Source organism: Equus asinus, chromosome 25 (genome assembly GCF_041296235.1).
Source record: "Equus asinus isolate D_3611 breed Donkey chromosome 25, EquAss-T2T_v2, whole genome shotgun sequence".
Taxonomy (NCBI): Eukaryota; Metazoa; Chordata; class Mammalia; order Perissodactyla; family Equidae; genus Equus; species Equus asinus.
In genome coordinates, this window is record NC_091814.1 from 12,644,089 (window position 1) to 12,663,266 (window position 19,178).

At 40.8% G+C, this 19,178-nt stretch overlaps 1 protein-coding gene across 9 annotated transcripts in view; it reads right to left on the minus strand.

The window, feature by feature from the left end:
• The window catches only part of OTUD7B (OTU deubiquitinase 7B), a 55,011-nt gene that overhangs the window by 10,818 nt on the left and 25,015 nt on the right, over nucleotides 1-19,178 (minus strand). For 5 of the 9 annotated variants that reach the window (XM_014865430.3, XM_070497380.1, XM_014865425.3 and 2 more), the window contains 5 exons: nucleotides 12,973-13,122; nucleotides 8,110-8,298; nucleotides 5,894-6,121; nucleotides 4,200-4,301; nucleotides 3,291-3,418 (listed from right to left, as the gene is read on the minus strand). In XM_014865430.3, coding sequence (XP_014720916.1) covers nucleotides 3,291-3,418; nucleotides 4,200-4,301; nucleotides 5,894-6,121; nucleotides 8,110-8,298; nucleotides 12,973-13,057 — 732 coding nt within the window. In that variant the 5' untranslated portion in view covers nucleotides 13,058-13,122. Of the gene's footprint in view, nucleotides 1-3,290; nucleotides 3,419-4,199; nucleotides 4,302-5,893; nucleotides 6,122-8,109; nucleotides 8,299-12,972; nucleotides 13,123-16,407; nucleotides 16,692-19,178 lie in introns of all 9 variants that reach the window. The other 4 variants (XM_070497382.1, XM_070497384.1, XM_070497383.1 and 1 more) reach the window with 2 other exon arrangements.

The window sequence follows — 19,178 nt, forward strand, 5'->3', positions numbered from 1 at the left end:
ACACACCCGAGATGGAAACCAGGGAGTTATCTAAGAACCCTCTCCTTTCACCCACTCCATACCTGGATCCCTTCAGTCAACAATTATTAAGTATGAACTATTGCTATGGATGCTTAACTGGTTTTTCTACTTCCAGTCATACATTCTTCTGATCCATTTTCTACAAGGGTACCAGAAAGATTTTTCTAAAATTAAAATCTGATGATTTTTGCTCCCTGCTACAAATTCTTTTAAGAGCTGTCATTGCCTATTAGATATAGTTGAAACTCCTTAAGTATAGCATACCAAGTCCACTTCCCAGCTGCTACCCATCTCTCTAGTCTGATATGTCATTTAATTAGCTGGAGTTCCTTGAATGCACCATGTTGTTTTATACTTCTCAGCTTTTGTGTGGGTCGTTCCTTTTGCCTGGAGCAGCCCATTCCCTATCCAGCTGGTGAACAATTTCTCAGCTGTCAGGAGAGAAGGCAAGTGTCATTCCTCTATGAAGCCTTTCCTAAATCTCCCTGATAGATTGACCACTCCTTCCTTTGTGCCTTCCATCCTAAACTGCCATACAGACTTCTAGCATAGAAGTCATCAACTGTTACTTTGTTGCAATTATGTATTTACACATCCATCTCCTCCTACTACTTTTGGGCCAAGGACTGTTTTATGCAGTATGCCTAGTGTCTATTATGTGATCAGTAATCAATAAATACATGCTGAGTGAAACTACAATTTTTATCAAAGGAGTGGGAGAAGCAGTACAAATAATTTTTAAAAATCATATTGGCTTCAGGATCTATATGATGATTTGGGAGACAAGTCTACCTTATTAATTATATTTTCTTACATTAGTATTAAAATGAGTTTATACAGCTTAAACACACACTGAGAGAGTAGAATCACACTGGAAACATGAGGGGCATCAAGAACAAATTTAACAGGGATTAAAGAGCTGTTGTGAGCATATTTTACTTTAATAATAAAAAAACGACAAAGCTATTTTCAGTTTGTAAAATGCTATCACAAGTTTTTTCACTTAAAAATTAAAAGAATAATGCACAGGTTATATATGAGGTGCTCTGCTCACTCTGATAAATGGTCACCAATACACATCCAGGAGGATCGGTCTCCCTCTTCCTCTCACCTATTTCTGCTTCCTGTTTTTATATACACAGCCACTAGGTGGAGTACCCTTCTAGCCTGAAAAGGCTCTTACTGGGTTTTACCACCAATTTCAACACAAAACAAGGAGGCCCAGGAAATCAAAACTAATTTAGTTTGTTTGGTGTTTGATACTGGCTAAAAGAAGCTCCCCAGTCCATCACTCCTCTCCCTACATTCCCACTCCCAAGGTGGGGTATAATGCCATGAATGGTCTGAGCTAAAACAATTATCTAGGCCACATTTTCAGTATGGAACTTTCAATGTGCTGAGTAAAAAGATTGCTCCTTCGCTAGCCACTGTTCTCTATGCATGTATTTCCACTGGGGACTTCGAGAGGAAATAAGTGGCTGACCAAAAATAGCACTTGGGTATTTTTGGGTGTCCTGGATAAATACCATCATAATCTAACCCCACTTTAAAAATAATAACTATAATAGCTTAATAGCTGGAATTGGGCACACCAAGTGTCTGACTATTACTTCTACTTAATAGCTAGCATGCTCTGGTTTGGCCTTTTTTTGTCTCTGGAGTGGGCAAATCTAAGGTTCAGGTATGGTGTGAATTCAGTAGTGAGGAAGTCAAACTCTAGGCTGACGCCAGCTCAGGCAAAAGAAGCCCTCCACAAGGTCCAGCCCAGCTCACCAGGGAGCCATGGGGTTTGGTGGTAATAAAGAATGCTCTTTACTTGGCCTTGCCCCTGTGCATTTATTTCCCTCAAGAATCTTCTGGGGTAGATAGGCTGATCAAAGATAGGATTCTGGTCTTAAAATCATTCTAATTTTAACAATTGGATTCTTTTTTGTTTGTTGGTTTGGTGAAGAAGATTTGCTCTGAGCTAATACCTGTGCCAATCTTCCTCTATTTTGTATGTGGGTCACTGCCACAGCTTGGCTTGACGAATGGTGTAGGTCTATGCATGAGATCCAAACCTACAAACCCAGGCTGCCGAAGTGGAGCACACCAGACTTAACCACTACGGCATGGGGCAGCCCCAGATTTTTTGTTTTTGAGAAAGAAACATAACACATTCTACTTACATATTTTAAATCTTCAGGGCATAAAATTCTAATAACTAAAACAAAAAAACCCTTAGTTCTACATTATGGTCAGTTATGACAGAACAATAAAAGGAGAAAAGAAAGAACATGGAAAGAAAAGATAACTTTCTGAAGAGATAGTCTCATATTAATGCCAGAAACATCTAGCCATATACATGGTAAAATATAGATATACACGAAGAGCAGGAGGTTAAACATAAAAGACAGAGAGGGAACCAGGGGAAAAAGAAACAGGAAGACCCATTATCTTTATGTAAATATATATTGTCATTATTAAAGAGAAAGAGTCAGCAAACTTTTTCTGTAAAGGGTGAGATAGTAAATCTTTCAGGCTTTGGGGGCCATATGAACTACTCTATTCTCTTGCTGGAGCAGGAGAGCACTTACATAAACATACACACATAAATGAATGGGCGGGACTGTTTCCAACAAAACTTTTTTTTTTTTTTTTTTTACAAAACTAGTTGGTGGGATTTGGCCCATGGGCCATAGTTTGCCCAACCCCTCTTGTGGGGATGGAAAGTACAAACAGTCCATTGTTGCTTTCTTATACAAAAGAAGCCTCAACATTTACTAAACCCCTGAGAAGTACCATTCAAACTCAAGTTAACAAGCATACTTTGAAAATTTTTAAACAAAGTGAGCATATGAAAAACAAATGGTATATACAGCCAAAAACATTTTTTAAGCATTTACATTTCTACAAGGGTTGAAAACATAAGTCCTTAAAAATTGGTCTAGGCTTATTTTAAGCAAAGAAACAAAACAATAAAAATCCTATAGACTTGTGATATCTCATTTTGCAAAGGATTGCCACTAAAGGCTTTTCTCGAGCACCTATCAGGTGAAAATCACAATGTTAAGATACCTTCTCTACAGGTCTCTGCTTCCCCACACCAGTTCTCATGACTATATCAGAAGGCATTCATCCTGTGGGGTTATCTGCATTTTGTACAATTTCTAGGATTACAGGAGGAGTAACACCGACCTAAGCATCTGGAGACATTTCCTACTGGTAGGCACTGGGCATTTCCCCAGGTAACTTTGGGAAACAAGGTGCTCCCAACCAAGGCCCCTCACCTCTTTATTCTGCTGTGTCTGCTGCCACCTCCAGCGCCGTTTTAATGCCTCCTTCTCGGCTCCCTTCTCCATGAGCGCATACAAAGCCTTCCGCAGCATCAAGTCCCGATCGTGGAAACCCCACATCCCTACGGCAAGAAAGCATAACAGAAAGAAACCTTACCTTGACTCAACTCCACTTGTTAATTATGATACACAGACTCCAGCATGAAGGAAATCAGGCGGAAGCCTAGGTTCAAAGAAACTCCTGCTGTGACTTAGGGGAAAGGTACTTAAGAAAGAAAAGATGTTCCTACTCCGAAAGTTCAGAAACTGAGAACTTGAACATGGGGAATATACAACATACTACAAACTCCTGGCAGGAAGCCCTTCCTGGTGATGCAAGTCTAACGAACTAAAATATAGCACAGCAGCAGATAAAATGGGTCTGGCACGTGGCAATCAGCATCAAAGCTTGAGGGATATTTGGAAAATGGGGACTTTTTTTAAAGCTAAGACAAATAATATATTAAATTATACATAGGCTTTAAAATTTAAAGCAAACATGTCTCACAAAGGACTGATGAAATATATTTTCTTTATACACCAAAAGAATAAATATTAAGTAGACTTATATACACACATACAGTTATATACTTCTTGCTTACTGCTGCTAATTACTTCTGGGGGTCAGCTCTCAGTGTGGGGCTCATGCTAAATCCTGTGTTCTCCATACCATCTCTAAACAAGACTGAAAAACCACGGGAGGGCTCTCTTCCATCTCTTCCTGCTGACACACACACACATAACCTTGCTCTGAACCGTCACTTCTGCCTAAGATCAAGGCTGGTTGGATCAAGTCCTACGTAAGAGATTTAACTCTATCACTTTCTTTATATAAGGGAAGGGAGGATCACTTTCAAGACTTACCAAGAGAGGCTGCATGCAGGAGGCAGTTTCCATCTCCAGTTGTTGCCAAAGGAAGCAACCTCTGACAGGTGGGATCCACACTTACCCACCAGTTCAAACGCCCTACAGAAACAGGAGGAAGAGGAAAGGAGCACATTATCCATAAAGCCTTTCCCACTTCCCTATTTCTAAAACAGACTCCAAATTTGCCTCCTCTAGAAAGCCTACCTAGAATAAAACCATCATTCTATTACTCTTTATATCTTCTTCATTTATATCTAATCGATCAGAATCTGGTGAGCACAACTGGTTAGATCAGTGGTTCTTAAGGGGACATTTGGCAATGTCTGGAAATATGTTTGGTTGTCACAACTGGTGAGGGATGCTACTGGTGTCCAACGGGGAGCAGCCAGGGAGGCTGCTAAACACAATATAATGCACAAGGCAGCTCACACAACAAAGATTATCAGGTCCTAAATGTCAGTAGTGCTAAGATTGAACAATCCTGGGTTAGATGATGAGGCCAAGGTCATAGATTAAAATCTGCTTGATTTTGACTGCTTCGTCTGGCTCTGATTCCTTCACTCTGGTCAGGAGACCGGTAAATATTGTCGCAACAAAGCTCAGCACAAATCTATCATCAGTAAAGGAAAAACAACCCAAAGCATGTATTTAAAGTGTCATGCAAGTTTCATCTGCATATATGACAGTCAGCATGTCAGCATGTATGCAGTGTGACTTTAAAGACATCAGCAATATGACAAAGTAAATAAAACACCCGAGAAAATGAGTCCCAATTCTGTATAGTCATCCCACAACTGCAAATCTATTATACCTATGAGGAAAATATTTTATGAATGATGCTTAAAAGTTTTCTTAAATTACTGAAAAGTCTACAGAAATAAAACTGGCCTATAATCTCACTAGCCAGGTAACTTGCTTTTTTTTTTTTTTTGAGGAAGATTAGCCCTGAGTTAACATCTGCTGCCAATCCTCCTCTTTTTGCTGAGGAAGACTGGCCCTGAGCTAACATCCATGCTCATCTTCCTCTATTTTATGTGGGACGCCACCTCAGCATGGCCTGATGAGTGGTGCCATGTCCGTACCCAGGATCCAAACCAGCGAAACCCTGGGCCACTGAAGTGGCATGCCCGAACTTAACCACTCTGCCACGGTGACCGGCCCCCCATGGGAGTTTTTAATAACTGACTAGCTTTTCCAGAACTCCCAGCTGCCTCAACCTATCATATTAACTAATTCTAATAATAATTTAAGATAAACACAGTTGTATAGGTAAATAAGTCTTTTGAGAGAGGTTCATATAAATAAATGTGACTTTTAGATTAATTGCTACTATGCATCACATACGGCACTGGTTCTTTCAGTTCACAAGGGTGTTCTAGAGCCAATTATAATTCACTTGTATTTTTTTCATACATTGATTTTTAGGTATTGATTCCTAGGCTTTTTGTGTATATATCTGGTTTCCCTTCCATCAAACAGGAAATTTCCAGAGGAAAGTGTTTAATTTGTGTCCTTTCTTCAACTTGAAGAAGCACCTAGCTCAGGACAGGTTTATCTGACTGATGCTGACTGTGACCGCAATTAGATCACACACTTACACTGGAAGTAACTGGTCAAGCCCAGCCCCTCCATATGGCTGCCTCTAGGTGGAGAGCAGAGGGAAAAGCACAGGAGAGGAAGAGTTCACCGACCTGCCTGTTCCAAAGCGACCAGCATGGACTGTTCAATGAGGTCTCTCTCTATGAAGCTGCGGAAGTCTTCATTGTACACAGTGAGATCTGGAAGCTGGAAGGCACAGATGGGCATTTCCAGGGGGTGCTCACTGCTCCCCCCACCCCCACCATTGGAGGAGACATGGGACCGGGCCAGGGAAACAATGCTGGAACTGGCGTGGGAGATGCCCCTAGACAGGCGTTTTTCTGCAATGAGAAATGGAGTCACCTTAGAACATATTCAGCCCACTCAGAGAACTCTCCATTCAGATGGTGATGGTTACCTCTTGCCAAGGTTTCCAGTCAGGGAAAAACTGAGAGTCTAACTGGCTACCCAATTTCACTACCCTCTTTCTCAAGCCAAACACAACTGGAGAAATACAGAAAGTGGCATTTTTCCAGGCATTCACACTAGCACCAAATATACATTCCTCTGTCTACCCTTTTTGGAATTTTACCTGAACAACTTCTCCCTATGACTGTCTTCTTTCACTTCCATTTCCCCACATACTAGGGACCCATTCCATTTGGCAACTTGGTCATTGGTGGGAGGAAGAGGGAACCAGGGAATGGGGTTTCATTTGGCTAGATTGAGTCAAATAATCTCTTTGATAATTTTCAGGATCTTGGAAATGTAGAAAAGGATTTCCATTATAGAAAATTAATCACAAATCTTACACATTCAGGAACTTTCTGACCTACCATCAATAACATTAATTTATATTATTTATTACAACTTTTCTTGATACTCATATTTATCAGAAATTTATAGGTACAATCAATTCTTACTTAACATGCTATAGAGAAAGTCAGTAACACAGATAGTGACTCAAACTATTCCATTTGTTTTGAATACATGGCACTTAAAATTCACCAGCAGATATTACAATGGTGACCATAACGTGCTCAGTGTAGTATTACAATTCATTTGCATGGCTTGAGTTATATAAAGATAATCAAAGAGCTAAAAATCGTGTTGGGTAGCAATTCTTAATCCAATATTTGCCAGAGATGATGCACAAAGTAAGGAAAGAGTTGTCTAAAGTTATATTTTAGTGATGTCTTTTTTTTTTTTGAGGAAGATTAGCCCTGAGCTAACATCTGCTGCCAATCCTCCTCTTTGTGCTGAGGAACACTGGCCTTGGGCTAACATTTGTGCCCATCTTCCTCTACTTTATATGTGGGACGCCTGTCACAGCATGGCTTGCCAAACGGTGCCATGTCCGCACCCGGGATCCAAACTGGCAAACCCAGGGCCGCCAAAGTGGAACATGTGCACTTAACCGCTGCGCCACCGGGCCAGCCCCAAGTGATGCCATTTTTTAAACTCTGTTTTTAGGGATTTAAAAAGTACCATGTGCCCATGGTAAAAAATCAAACTGCATAAAAGGTTACAAAGAAATCTCTCTCATTCAAAATTCCTGACCCCTTCCCCAGAGGCAACCTTTTGCATCCTTCTAGAAGCACATATAGCCTTTAAAATCATTTTTAAAAATATAAACAGAAGCATACTATATACACTTACCTTTCTCAATAGATTTTAGAGATTCTTCCAATATAGCACGTCAAATTCTACCTAATTCTAACGGCTGCAGAGTATTCCACAATATGGACGATTACAATTTATTTAACCACTCCTCTGCTAAAGGACATTAAAAGTTATTTTCAAGCTTTAACTTTCAAGCTTTACACTACATATGTGTATGTCTATTTATGCATGTGTGTATGTATTTATTTAAAGGATATATGTATATATACACGCACATGCACATACACATAGATGATAAATTCCTAGAAATGAAAGTGCTGTTTCGGAGTATATCAGCATTTTTAAATTTTGATAGATACTGACAAATATTAACAAAATGCCCTCCCATGAGGCAGATGGTAGTGATCCTTTGAATTCTATCTTTATGTGTACCACATCCCAACAATTAGATTGTTCTCCGCCTCCCTCCATTTCTTTCACAGTATCTAAAGAAGGCCTTTATACAGGATAACACTCAAGGTGCAGAGAGACAGTAAGGGGCTCAGCAACTGGACAGACTGAGGCCACCTCTGATCAGTTTGGCTAGGGAGAAGGGGGAGGAATGGAATCATCTTCAAGGGATCACTAAACTCTCTGACTCCACTTAGCAGTCCCCTCCCTTCCTTTCTACTCTGTAAACAGAAACACCCCTCAGTTACCCAACTACCTTGAACGATGTCATCCTGCCGCTGTAGGGTGGGTCGGGGAGGGCGAGTAGACTCTCTATCAGAAAACCCTTTCTCAGGGGTCCTGGAGCCACCACTCCGTTCACTAAAGGGCAGGGGCAGGTTCCCAGCATGGACTTGACGTAGCTGTTCAAAATCACTGAGGGCGGCACTCACGTCCCAATTCTTTCCTGTCAGGAGACAAAGCAAAAAGTGAATTGGGCACTCAGAGTACAGGGGAACTGAGAAAAAACAGAACAAACACTCTAACCATCCTATCAAAACTAGCCAGCATATACTCACGCACTTCAGTCATTCCCCTTAGCCACACCTTGCTTTAGTTTTCTTCACAACACTTCAATCTAAGATATCACAATTTCTTTTCTTTACTTATGGTCTACTTCCTAAGTAAGCTCCATGAGCAGAGGAAGTTTGTCTCTCTGAACTGAAAGGGCCCTTTGAGACCTAGTAACCTCATTTACAGATAAAGGAAATGAAGCCTAAAGAGGCAGAGTGTCTTGCCTAAAGTCACCAGGGCCCAGCAGGACTCAAGCCCAGGTCTCCAAACTCTGAGATCCAGAGAGTTCTTAGCCTAGAAGTGCTCTACAGTGTCCTAAACCACCTGAAATTGTATATAAAGTTATAGGTATATGCATTTTTCTAAAGAAAGAGCTGAGAGCTGTCATCAGATTATCAAACGGAATTGTTTTTTTAAACTTTGTTTTTTCTTTAAAGATTGGCCCTGAGCTAACATCTGTTGCCAATCTTCCTCTTTTTTTTTTTTCTTCTCCCCAAAGCCCCCCAGGACATAGTTGTATATTCTAGTTGTAGGTCCTTCTGGCTGTGCTATGTGGGATGCTGCCTCAGCATGGCTTGATGAGCGGTGCTAGGTCTGCGCCCAGGGTCCAAACTAGTGAAATCCTGGGCCACCAAAGCAGAGCAAGCGAGCTTAACCACTCGGCCACAGGGCCAGACCCCAAGAGAATTGTTAACTACCCCAAAATTTAAGAATCACTACTCTACTGAAGACAAGGCCCTAAATAATAGACTTGTCATAATGGATTTTTTTTTGTTGCTTTCTCCAGTTAAATTACTGGATAAATAACATACTGCATAATTGTTCATACTTCTTTCTGTTCTATCATCTGCCACCACCTTAATTCAATTCTTATCACCTAGCATCCCCCCTCCAACCCACTCTAAGAATCCCATGAGACTAACCTTTCTAAAGCACAGTTCTGATCATATCAGTTCCATGATCAAAATCTTTAATGATTTGCCCTTGCCTACGGAATAAAGCCTAAGCTCCTTTGTCTGACATTCAAGGCTTTCTATGACCTGGCCTACTTTTCTAGCCTTTTCTCTGTGCTTCAGTTTCCCTGGTTACGAAAGTAGAGATGATACCATATAGTGTTGTTATGAAGATTAAATGAATTGAAAGCACTTAGAACAGTGCTTGGTACACAGAAAGCATTATATATGTATTTGTTGCAGTGGCTGTTATATTTCTTATTATTGTTATAATTCTCCAGTTAAGCTATATTAATCATCCATGCCTGACGAAGTTACTTCTGAATCATTACAGTCACCATTTGTTCCAACACCCTTTGCTCACTCTGCTTCAGTCAAACCGGCCTCTTTGCTATTCCTAGAATAAACTAAGACCACTCCCACCTACAGCCTTTCCATGAACTATGCCCACTGCCTGGAAGGCTCTTTCCCCAATATACCTACACAGACAATTCCTCATCTCCTTCAGGTATTTGCTCAAATGTCACATTCTTAATAAGGCCTACCCTTACTATCCAATTGAAAGTCGCAACCTACCTCATCATTCACCCTACCATTTTCCATAGCACATAACACCTTATAATATACCTTACTTGGTTATTGTGTTTATTGTTTATTGACTATCTCTCCTGCTAGAACACAAGGGCAGGGATTTTTGTTTGTTTTGTTCAAGCATCCAGAAGCTGGCACACAATAGGTCCTCAATAAATATTTGTTGAAGAAGAGAGGACTTCTGTCCTGAATAAATGAATGAGTAAATGACATGTCTTGAGCACTGGGTCTGTATTTACAACTGTCTGCAAAATTCCTTAAAATCAGATCCTCCTAACAGTCAACATGTCCCAAACCAAATGTCCATCACCTTCCCTCCTAAAACTTGCTTTTCCCCCTCCTTCTGTATCCCCTAAATCAGTAACGGCATCACAACCCCTCCAGGCCAGAAACTTCAGTCATCTTCAGCTCCTCGTTATTCCTTAGATCCCACGCCACCTCCTTCCTCACTATCTAGTCAATCCTCAGAGTTGTTTGTATGCCTACAACAACTCTCCAATCTATTCTTTCTTGTCCATTTTTATTGTCACTGCCCCAATTCACTGTCCTCATAATCTTTACCTGGTCTTTCGTCTTTTGGGAGGGGGCTCTCTAGTCTCTTTACTCCTAATCTCTACTCTCTCTCATTTGTTCTTTACACTACAACCAGAGTTAACTTTTAAAGGAAAAAGCAAGAGATAGAAAGACAGAGACAGAGAGAAAATGCAGATCAGGTCCTTTGAGTCTCCTTCTAAATTACATCTGAAACCCACCCACTTCTTATGCTACTGCATCCCCGTCCCAGTCACCATTATTTCTCACCTACTACTATTGCCTACACTGTGGCAATACTCTTGACTGCTTTCACCACTTCTCCGGTCACCTTCCAATCCATTCCTTACCCTTCAACCACTACACTACTAAAAACTCAAATCCAATCATGTCACTCCCCTGATTAAAACCCTTCACCAGCTTCCCACCAAACACAGAATGACATTTTGAACTCTTTACCATGACCTACAACGGTCCCTGTATTCTGCTTCCTGCCTATCTAACCAGCTTCCTACAATTCTTGCACCACTCTTCCTACCTCGTTCACTATTAGTTTCTCCAATGTGCCAAACTCTCTTTCATCTTAGGGTCCTTGTGTAAGTTATTCTTCTATATAAGCACTCTCTTCTACATGCCTTTGTCTTGCTACTCCTAGGCATCCTTCCGGTTCAGCTCAAATGTCACTCCCTCAGAAAGGCCTTTTTCTACACTTTATATCTAAATTAGTTTTCTCTCTTACACTTCCATAGCACCCTCAACTTTTCTTTCACATCATGAATATGTGTGCACATGGATGTATGTGTGCATGTGTAAGAGACAGAGAAAGAGAGAGCACAGGCATTAATTTGTAACATAACTGTTAAGAGCCAGACTCTGAAACTAGATTGCCTAGGTTCGAATCCTACTTAACTTCTCTCAACCTCAGCTTTTTAAATCATAATGCTGGGATAATAAAACCTGCAGAGTGGCTGGGAAAATAATACATCTCAAGTGTCTCAGATATACTAAACACATACAGGTGTTCAACACATGCTACAAGAGGAAGAGGAGGCATTTGAGCTGAACTTGAATGACGAGAATTTCAGGAGAATAATGGAGGAAAGGACACTGCAGGAAACAACTTAACATGATCAGGGAAAGGTGACAAGTTGGGCCTGGCTAGAGCACAGGGAGTGTAGGAGAATGTAGTAGGAGATTAAACTGAAAATTCAAGATAAGGGCAAAATCTTACTGAATTAGCAAGCCGAAATTTTAAACCCTGATCTTCCATCTCCAAACTAACACTCTTCCCACTCTTTAACATTAGCTAAGCAAATGTTAAATTGTCACACCTTGCTAAGGCTGACAATCTGAAAAATTACCTGCATATCTAAGAACTTGCCCCTTCTCCCACAGGCTTATCCATTTGCATGAGTATATATTTTCATCATCAAAAAGCATCTGTTAATTATGACTCCAAACAAAGAATCCTACTGACATGATTCCAAGCCTTAAAGACCTTAAAAATCTAGAACATTTACACTTATGTGTATATACAGATATAAGTAAACAAAAGCAGCAAAATGAAAACATTAAATTAGTTCACTCTACATAGAATTACCCATACAAGGGGCCGGCCCCGTGACCCAGTGGTTAAGTTCGCACACTCCACTTCAGCGGCCCAGAGTTTCGCCAGTTCCGATCCCGGGTGCAGACATGGCACCACTCATCAAGCCACACTGAGGCGGCATCCTACATGCCACAACTAGAAGGACCCACAACTACCATATACAACTATGTACTAGGGGGCTTTGGGGAGAAAAAGCAAAGGAAAAAAAAGGATTGGCAACAGTTGTTAGCTCAGGTGCCAATCTTCAAAAAAAAAAAAAAAGAATTACCCATACAAATTAGGGAAGGAAAGAAACAAAACCATGGATGATCTCAAATATGAAAATCCAAAAGTCATTTATGTACAAAGAGGAAGTCTTACTGATCCAGAATTATGCTTTTAGTGGACTAATATAAAATTTCACTTGCATTACCTAAGCATAAATTGACAGTGGAGAAAGCTACCCCAAAAATTCAAGGTGAAAAGAGGATTTTGCATTTTAAAATTATGGTGGGTCATACACAAAGTAGATTATTAGAAGTAACTTAAATGTAAGGCTTACCATATACAGAGTCTTTCTTTTTTTAATTAATTAATTAATTAATTTATTTTTTCTGCTTTATCTCCCCAAACCCCCCCTGCACACAGTTGTATATCTTAGTTGCAGGTCCTTCTAGTTGTGGGATGTGGGATGCCGCCTCAACGTGGCCTGATGAGCGGTGCCATGTCCACGCCCAGGATCCGAACCCTGGGCCTCCGCAGCGGAGCGCACAAACTTAACCACTCAGGCACAGAGCCGGCCCCTACAGAATCTTTCTGATCACCTTAAATCTTCTAAGTCTTCCTAACAATAAATATCACATTTTACTTTCTCTCTTCTCAATCTCCCCCAGAGACTCCTTACCTTCCAGGAGATCTCGGGCCAGTCCTGGCTCTGCCCCTGTGGAACGGACAAAATCCGACAGGACAGCATCCATGTCCAGGGTCATGTGATCATTAAGTACTTTCACACAGCTGATGTAGGGAGGACATAGATCAAAAGTCAGGCCTCCACCTGAGGAAAAGAAACACATAAGGCTCAAATTACACTGCAATAGGATGATCCAATTTTAGCAGCTTCCTAACCAGATGGAGAAAGCTCATTCATTTCTATTGAACTTATTACAAAGAGTAACATCTAGTTTCCTAACTGCTCATTAATTTCTTAACTACTACATTAACCACAAAACCATAATACCACTCAGAATAATGCTTTTCCTCTAGCTTTCTAGAGTATTAACATTTCTACCCATCAGCTTGCTTAGCCAAACCAATGGAAGGAAGCAGCAGAATACCTCTCTGAAGAACTGCCCACCTGCATTATTCTCTAACACAGCACCTTGTTTATTTCCTTCCTGGCACTTGATATACCTTGAAATTATTTTAAGTAGTCACTGTCTAGCCTCCTCCTCTAATACGTAAATTTCCTGAAAGTGGGAGGCTTGTGTGTCTTGTTCACTAATGTATCCCCAGCATGTATCACGTGGCACTTGACACAGTGCCTGGCACACAGGCTCTCAGTAAATATTTTCTGAATAAATGAATGAACGAATACTATACACTGAATAACTTCACAGTTGACTAGTATTCTGATACTAGCTGAGGAAAGGGGAGGAGCAAACTGATAGTTAAAACTGCTCTCAAAATAAAACAATAAGCTATTCATAAAGCAGAATGGAGATCCCCAAAGTTCAAAACAAAAGCCAATCTTTGTCCGCTAACTTCATGAACCTAGGAAACATGCTTTTCTCCACTCAGGACAAATGACTGCCAAATGAGTTCACCTGAAAAAGATCTCTTCTTTCAGACTTGACTTTGTCCCTGACCTGACAGCCTGGCACAATGCATATCCCCCGAAGTTAGCAGCCCCACTGAGGAAGCAATAAGGGAGTGAAGGACAATCTCTAACCAAATTCTGCCACATCAGACAGGTTTACAGAGGACTGGTTCATAAAATCACCAGGTACACACCTGGCCTACCACAGCCACCTCTCCCCTGCCTTTTGGGGAAGGCCAAAAGTAGAATTCTCAAAGGTAACGGGTGACTCAGGTGACTGTCTCTTCAGAAACATCTCCCCTAAACAATGTCAAGTCTAAGGGTGACTCTCAGATAGCTTCTCCTCACACCTCTTGCGACCCCAGGACACAGCTTGTTTAGTGGCATGATCAGATCCTAACTTTCTGCATTCCTTAGAAATATCAAGGCAAATAAACAGCAATGATTTTGGGGTCACAAAACTAGTAGGTCACTAACTTGATAAGACTGAATTTTTTTTTGAGAGAGAGAGCAAAATAGAAAGTATTCTTTCTTGCACTGCTCCAGTAGTACAAGAGATCCATGAGTGCAGGGACATGTTTTATTCACATTTGTAGCCCCAACCTCTAGCACAGCATCTACGATATGGTAGGCAGTCAATAAACGACTGATGAATAAATGATTAAATGACTAAGTGAACCTCCACCACATCAGTCACCACCACACCAATCAATTTGAGGCTTAACTTAACAGATCAGAAATTCTCCAAATCACCCTTCTATTTCTAAGGGTCTGCCTTGGTCCCAATCCATCTCTCAAAGTTCCAGAAACTCTTCTTTCTAAAGAGACATCAATTGTACAGTTACTACTTCCACCATCCTCATAGCATATGATTTTTACCTACACCCGTATATATTAGCTGGGTGACTTTGGTCAAATTACTTAGAGGGTTTCAGGCGCCTCTTGTATATCCTAGACTTGGATTCAATGACGTCTAAGATCCTTTCCAGGTTTAAAAAAATGAACTGTATCAGTTCACTACAGCCTCATAAACTATGATCCTTACTTTCTCTTTTGGTCTATGTATTATCAACGTCTAATTTACTTCCATTTCAATATTACAATTGTCAGCAAAGGCTACAAATACATAAAGAACTTTTGGCCTAAGATATCTCAAAGCCAAAATGTTAAGTTATAAAATAAATGACTTCTTCACATTCAATACTTAATTAAATTCCTTCAAAATTCACAGACTAATGAGTGGCTTCTCCCTCCCCTCATAGAGACAAGAATTCCTTCTCCAAGCTCATTTTAGTCACCGTCTGAGGTCACAGGAGATGGTAGCAGCCCAACTTATAAATAATCCAAAACCAAGAGCATAGCTGCAAAATTAATTTCAATCTTCTCTCTTAAAACATGCAAAGGAACTTAGTAAAACCACTTTAATAACTTTCTGAAAGAATGTGGGAAATATACAATAAGCACACAAATAGCAGTCAGCAAAAAGGTGCTCAGCAGAAGAAAGAAGAGTTGATTAAGCCACAGGCATGTAGGCAATTTCCCAGCCAGATACAGGCTTCTAAGTGAGGGAAGCCAATGAAAACCATCAATGTTATGGCATCACAGATCTCATATGCTAACAAAGTAGGTCATTCTTTTCCAAAAAATATTTTTTTAAAATAGAGATCTAACATTATCAAGAATGCCTTGCTCAAAAATTCAAAGCACTAAACCAAACTTCTTGGCAGATTCTTATACTTGATGTCTCCAGGTGCATGCCATGGACTCCACCCGAACCCCACCCAACAGGTGAGGACAGCAGCTTTTATTACATCACCACCAACCCCCGGCTAGAGCATCTCAAATTCCAAATGGATCCAAGGCAATAACTAAGACTCAACGTCCTTGGCTCTGTCTCAGCACACAGGAAGGAAAAAAGAAAACAAACACTGGCTTTCAAACTTTCAAATGAAACAGAGGAGGCACTCAAATATTTGTCTATTGAATGATGTTTAGACAAACGTCAAGTGGAGTCAAAATCCTCCAGTCTAGCAATTGCAAGAGACTTCAGCAATTATTTAATCCAGTATCTGCCCCCATACAAGAATCCTTCTATTACATCTCTGACAGATAAATCATCCAGTCTCCCTGGGAATACAACCTCTGACAGAGAACTCATTCCTTTGCCACGATGTCCATTTTATTCAGATAGCTCTAATCATTAGAAAACGCTTTTCTAAACTAAATCAACAGCCCTCCTGCCCATATACCTTTCACATATTGGTCCTTGTTCTGTTCTCCAGAACAATAAAATCTACTCCCAGGAATGAAGGAATCTTCGTGGGAAATGATTAGATAAAGCATTTCTTTACATAAAAATTTGCTGTGGATCAATAGAGCAATGTTATGATGAGCCAGCCAATGACCTTTATTTCACAAAATGCTTCCTTACATCAACACTTGCTTTTACCTGTATTCATTTGTAAATGCCTGTGCTGACCCCATAGTATAAACTCAACATACGGAACAAAGGAAGTCATGTACCTTGTTCAAAATTCACTTCTGCTGCTATCTTTGCCTCTCATTCCTACTTCTACTTCCATGCCCTCTTGAAGTGATGACAGCAATCAAGAATAAAAACTAACAGGGGCTGGCCCCGTGGCCGAGTGGTTAAGTTCACACGCTCCGCTGCAGGCGGCCCAGTGTTTCGTTGGTTCGAATCCTGGGTGCGGACATGGCACTGCTCATCGAACCACGCTGAGGCGGCGTCCCACATGCCACAACTAGAAGGACCCACAATGAAGAATATACAACTATGTACCAGGGGGCTTTGGGGAGAAAAAGGAAAAAATAAAAATAAAATCTTTAAAAAAAAAAAAGAATAAAAACTAACAAGTTAATATTAATTAAGCACTTTCAAAAACACTGTCTTATTCATTAATGACAAAACTCCTTGTTTATTATTCCCAGTTTACAAATAGAGAAACAGAGGCCACCCGGTGGCACAGCAGTTAAGTGCGCACGTTCCGCTTCAGCGGCCCAGGGCTCGCTGGTTCAGATCCCAGGTGCGGATATGGCGCCACTTGGCAAGCCATGCTGAGGTAGGCGTCTCACATATAAAGTGGAGGAAGATGGGCACAGATGTGAGCTCAGGGCCAGTCTTCCTCAGCAAAAGGAAGAGGATTGGCAGCAGATGTTAGCTCAGGGCTAATCTTCCTCAAAATAAATAAATAAATAAATAAATAAATAAATAAATAAAATAAGGCTTGAAAAGTCACGTCGGTTGCCCAAAGTCTAAACCCAGATATTTTGAACTCATGCTCTCTCTAATGTACCACACTGCCTCCCAAGGGACTAAGGCATTACTGATTCCCAGAATTGCACTGATTCTTACCCATTTAATTCTTTCAACATAGGAAAGCACTGTGTCCATCTCTCATATTTATTAAAGACCTAGACACCTGCCTTACATTTTCCTCAGCAGTTTCAACACTCACCTGTAAAATCCATCCAACATTTCTGCCTTAAAGTTTCATAATCTCATCAAATGCAAAGACCTCCATCTCCACTCCAACAACTCAGTCCCGGACCCTGCCATCTCCTGAAACCATTCCTCCTCTAAATCTGCAACTCTCAACATCTTACTCTGGCTACAAACTCATCTCCTTCCAGCTTTTCAACTACCAAACCTACTCTCTTACCTCAAGACATCCTCATCTCAGAGTAAGACATCCAATTCCTTAACCACCTTATTCATCAATTCAACAAAAATTCACGAAGTGCCTACTGTGTGTTAGGCAGTATGGTCAGAATTAGGAACACGACAGTGAACAGACACAATCTCCAACGCAAAGCTTTCAGTATGGAGTAAAAAAACCACAAAATTTCCCAAACAATTATACTTACAATAAAGACATGTTGGCAGGAGGGTGTTACCTCCAATAGGGAGTCAGAAAAAGCTTTCCCAAGGAAGTGACATTACACCCAAGAACAAAGAAAGAGTATGAATTGGAGAGACAAATTGGGAAAGAAAGAGTGCTCCGAGCAGAGGAAACATATTTCCAAGTTCCGTGGCAGGAAGGAACAAAGAGGTGAGAATGGTGCAAAATGAGGATGAAGAAAGGACCGAGTGGACCCTGTTAAAGACTGACATTTTATCCTAAAAGTAAGGGAAGCCATTGAAGGGTTGTAAGCAGGGGCAAGACATGATCAGATTTGAATTATTAAAAGATCACCCTGGTTGCAGTGAGAAGAATAGTTTGGAGGGAGCACAAGTGGATTGAGGGAGAATTTGTTAGAAAATTATCGCAAAAGAGATGACAGTAAGCTGGACTAGGATGATAGCAGTGAAGACTGAGAAAAATGGATAGATTTCACTTTGTCCCTTCTTGCCTAAATGACTGTGAACCCAATGACTGATCACTTAATTTATTTTCCTGTAAAAATCTAGTTCCCTTATCCTTCTATTTCATCTGCCCAACTTGCATGGATCCCACATTCAATTTCTCTGCTACTAAATGGCGCTATTGAGCAAGACAAGATCACATAAGCTTGCAGAACAATATGACACAAATACATGGCATTCAGTCTCATTCCTTTCAATGAAACACTGCTGTCTTTTGCTTGACTTTGATACCTCAACCAATCTTCTCAGCTACTATCCCATACCTTCACCATTCTCCTTGAGCCTCCTACCCAATCCGGATCACCTCCCTTACTCCTGGCAGATGACCTTGCCTCCAGCCACAGAAACAATTACAAAACAAAGCAAGAGGAGTTCCTTCAGGTTTCCTCCCCTGCCGCTACCTGCTGGCTGCTAGTCTCCTCTTCCCTGAAAAAGTCCTCCAAATAGACTACATTCACTGATGCTACTTTCTCACCTTAGGTTGTTCAGTCCTCAACCTACCAAAATGGGCTTCTATGGAAGGAGAATGGCACTGGCTTATAGATAAGATCGTTACAATCCTCCTTACTGCCTATCTAAAGTGATCTCTTTGTAGCATTTGATACTTACTGACCACTCTTCCTGCCTTTCTGGCTCTGTGTCTTGGTTACCTTTGTGGACTCCTCTTCCTGTGCCAGCACCAAAGGTTAGTGTGCCCACAGTTCTAACCTCAGGCCTTCCATCTTCTCATTTTACATCATCTCCGTGACAAACTTCTTTCATGCCCCTGAACACCAAATGCTGACGACTCCAAATGTATTCGCAGCCCCAAACTCTTTCCACCCACCTGGGAATCCTACAGGCATTTCAAAATCAGCACATACAAACATGGGCTCCTTCTCTCATCTCTGTCCCCGACCCTTTCAAACTA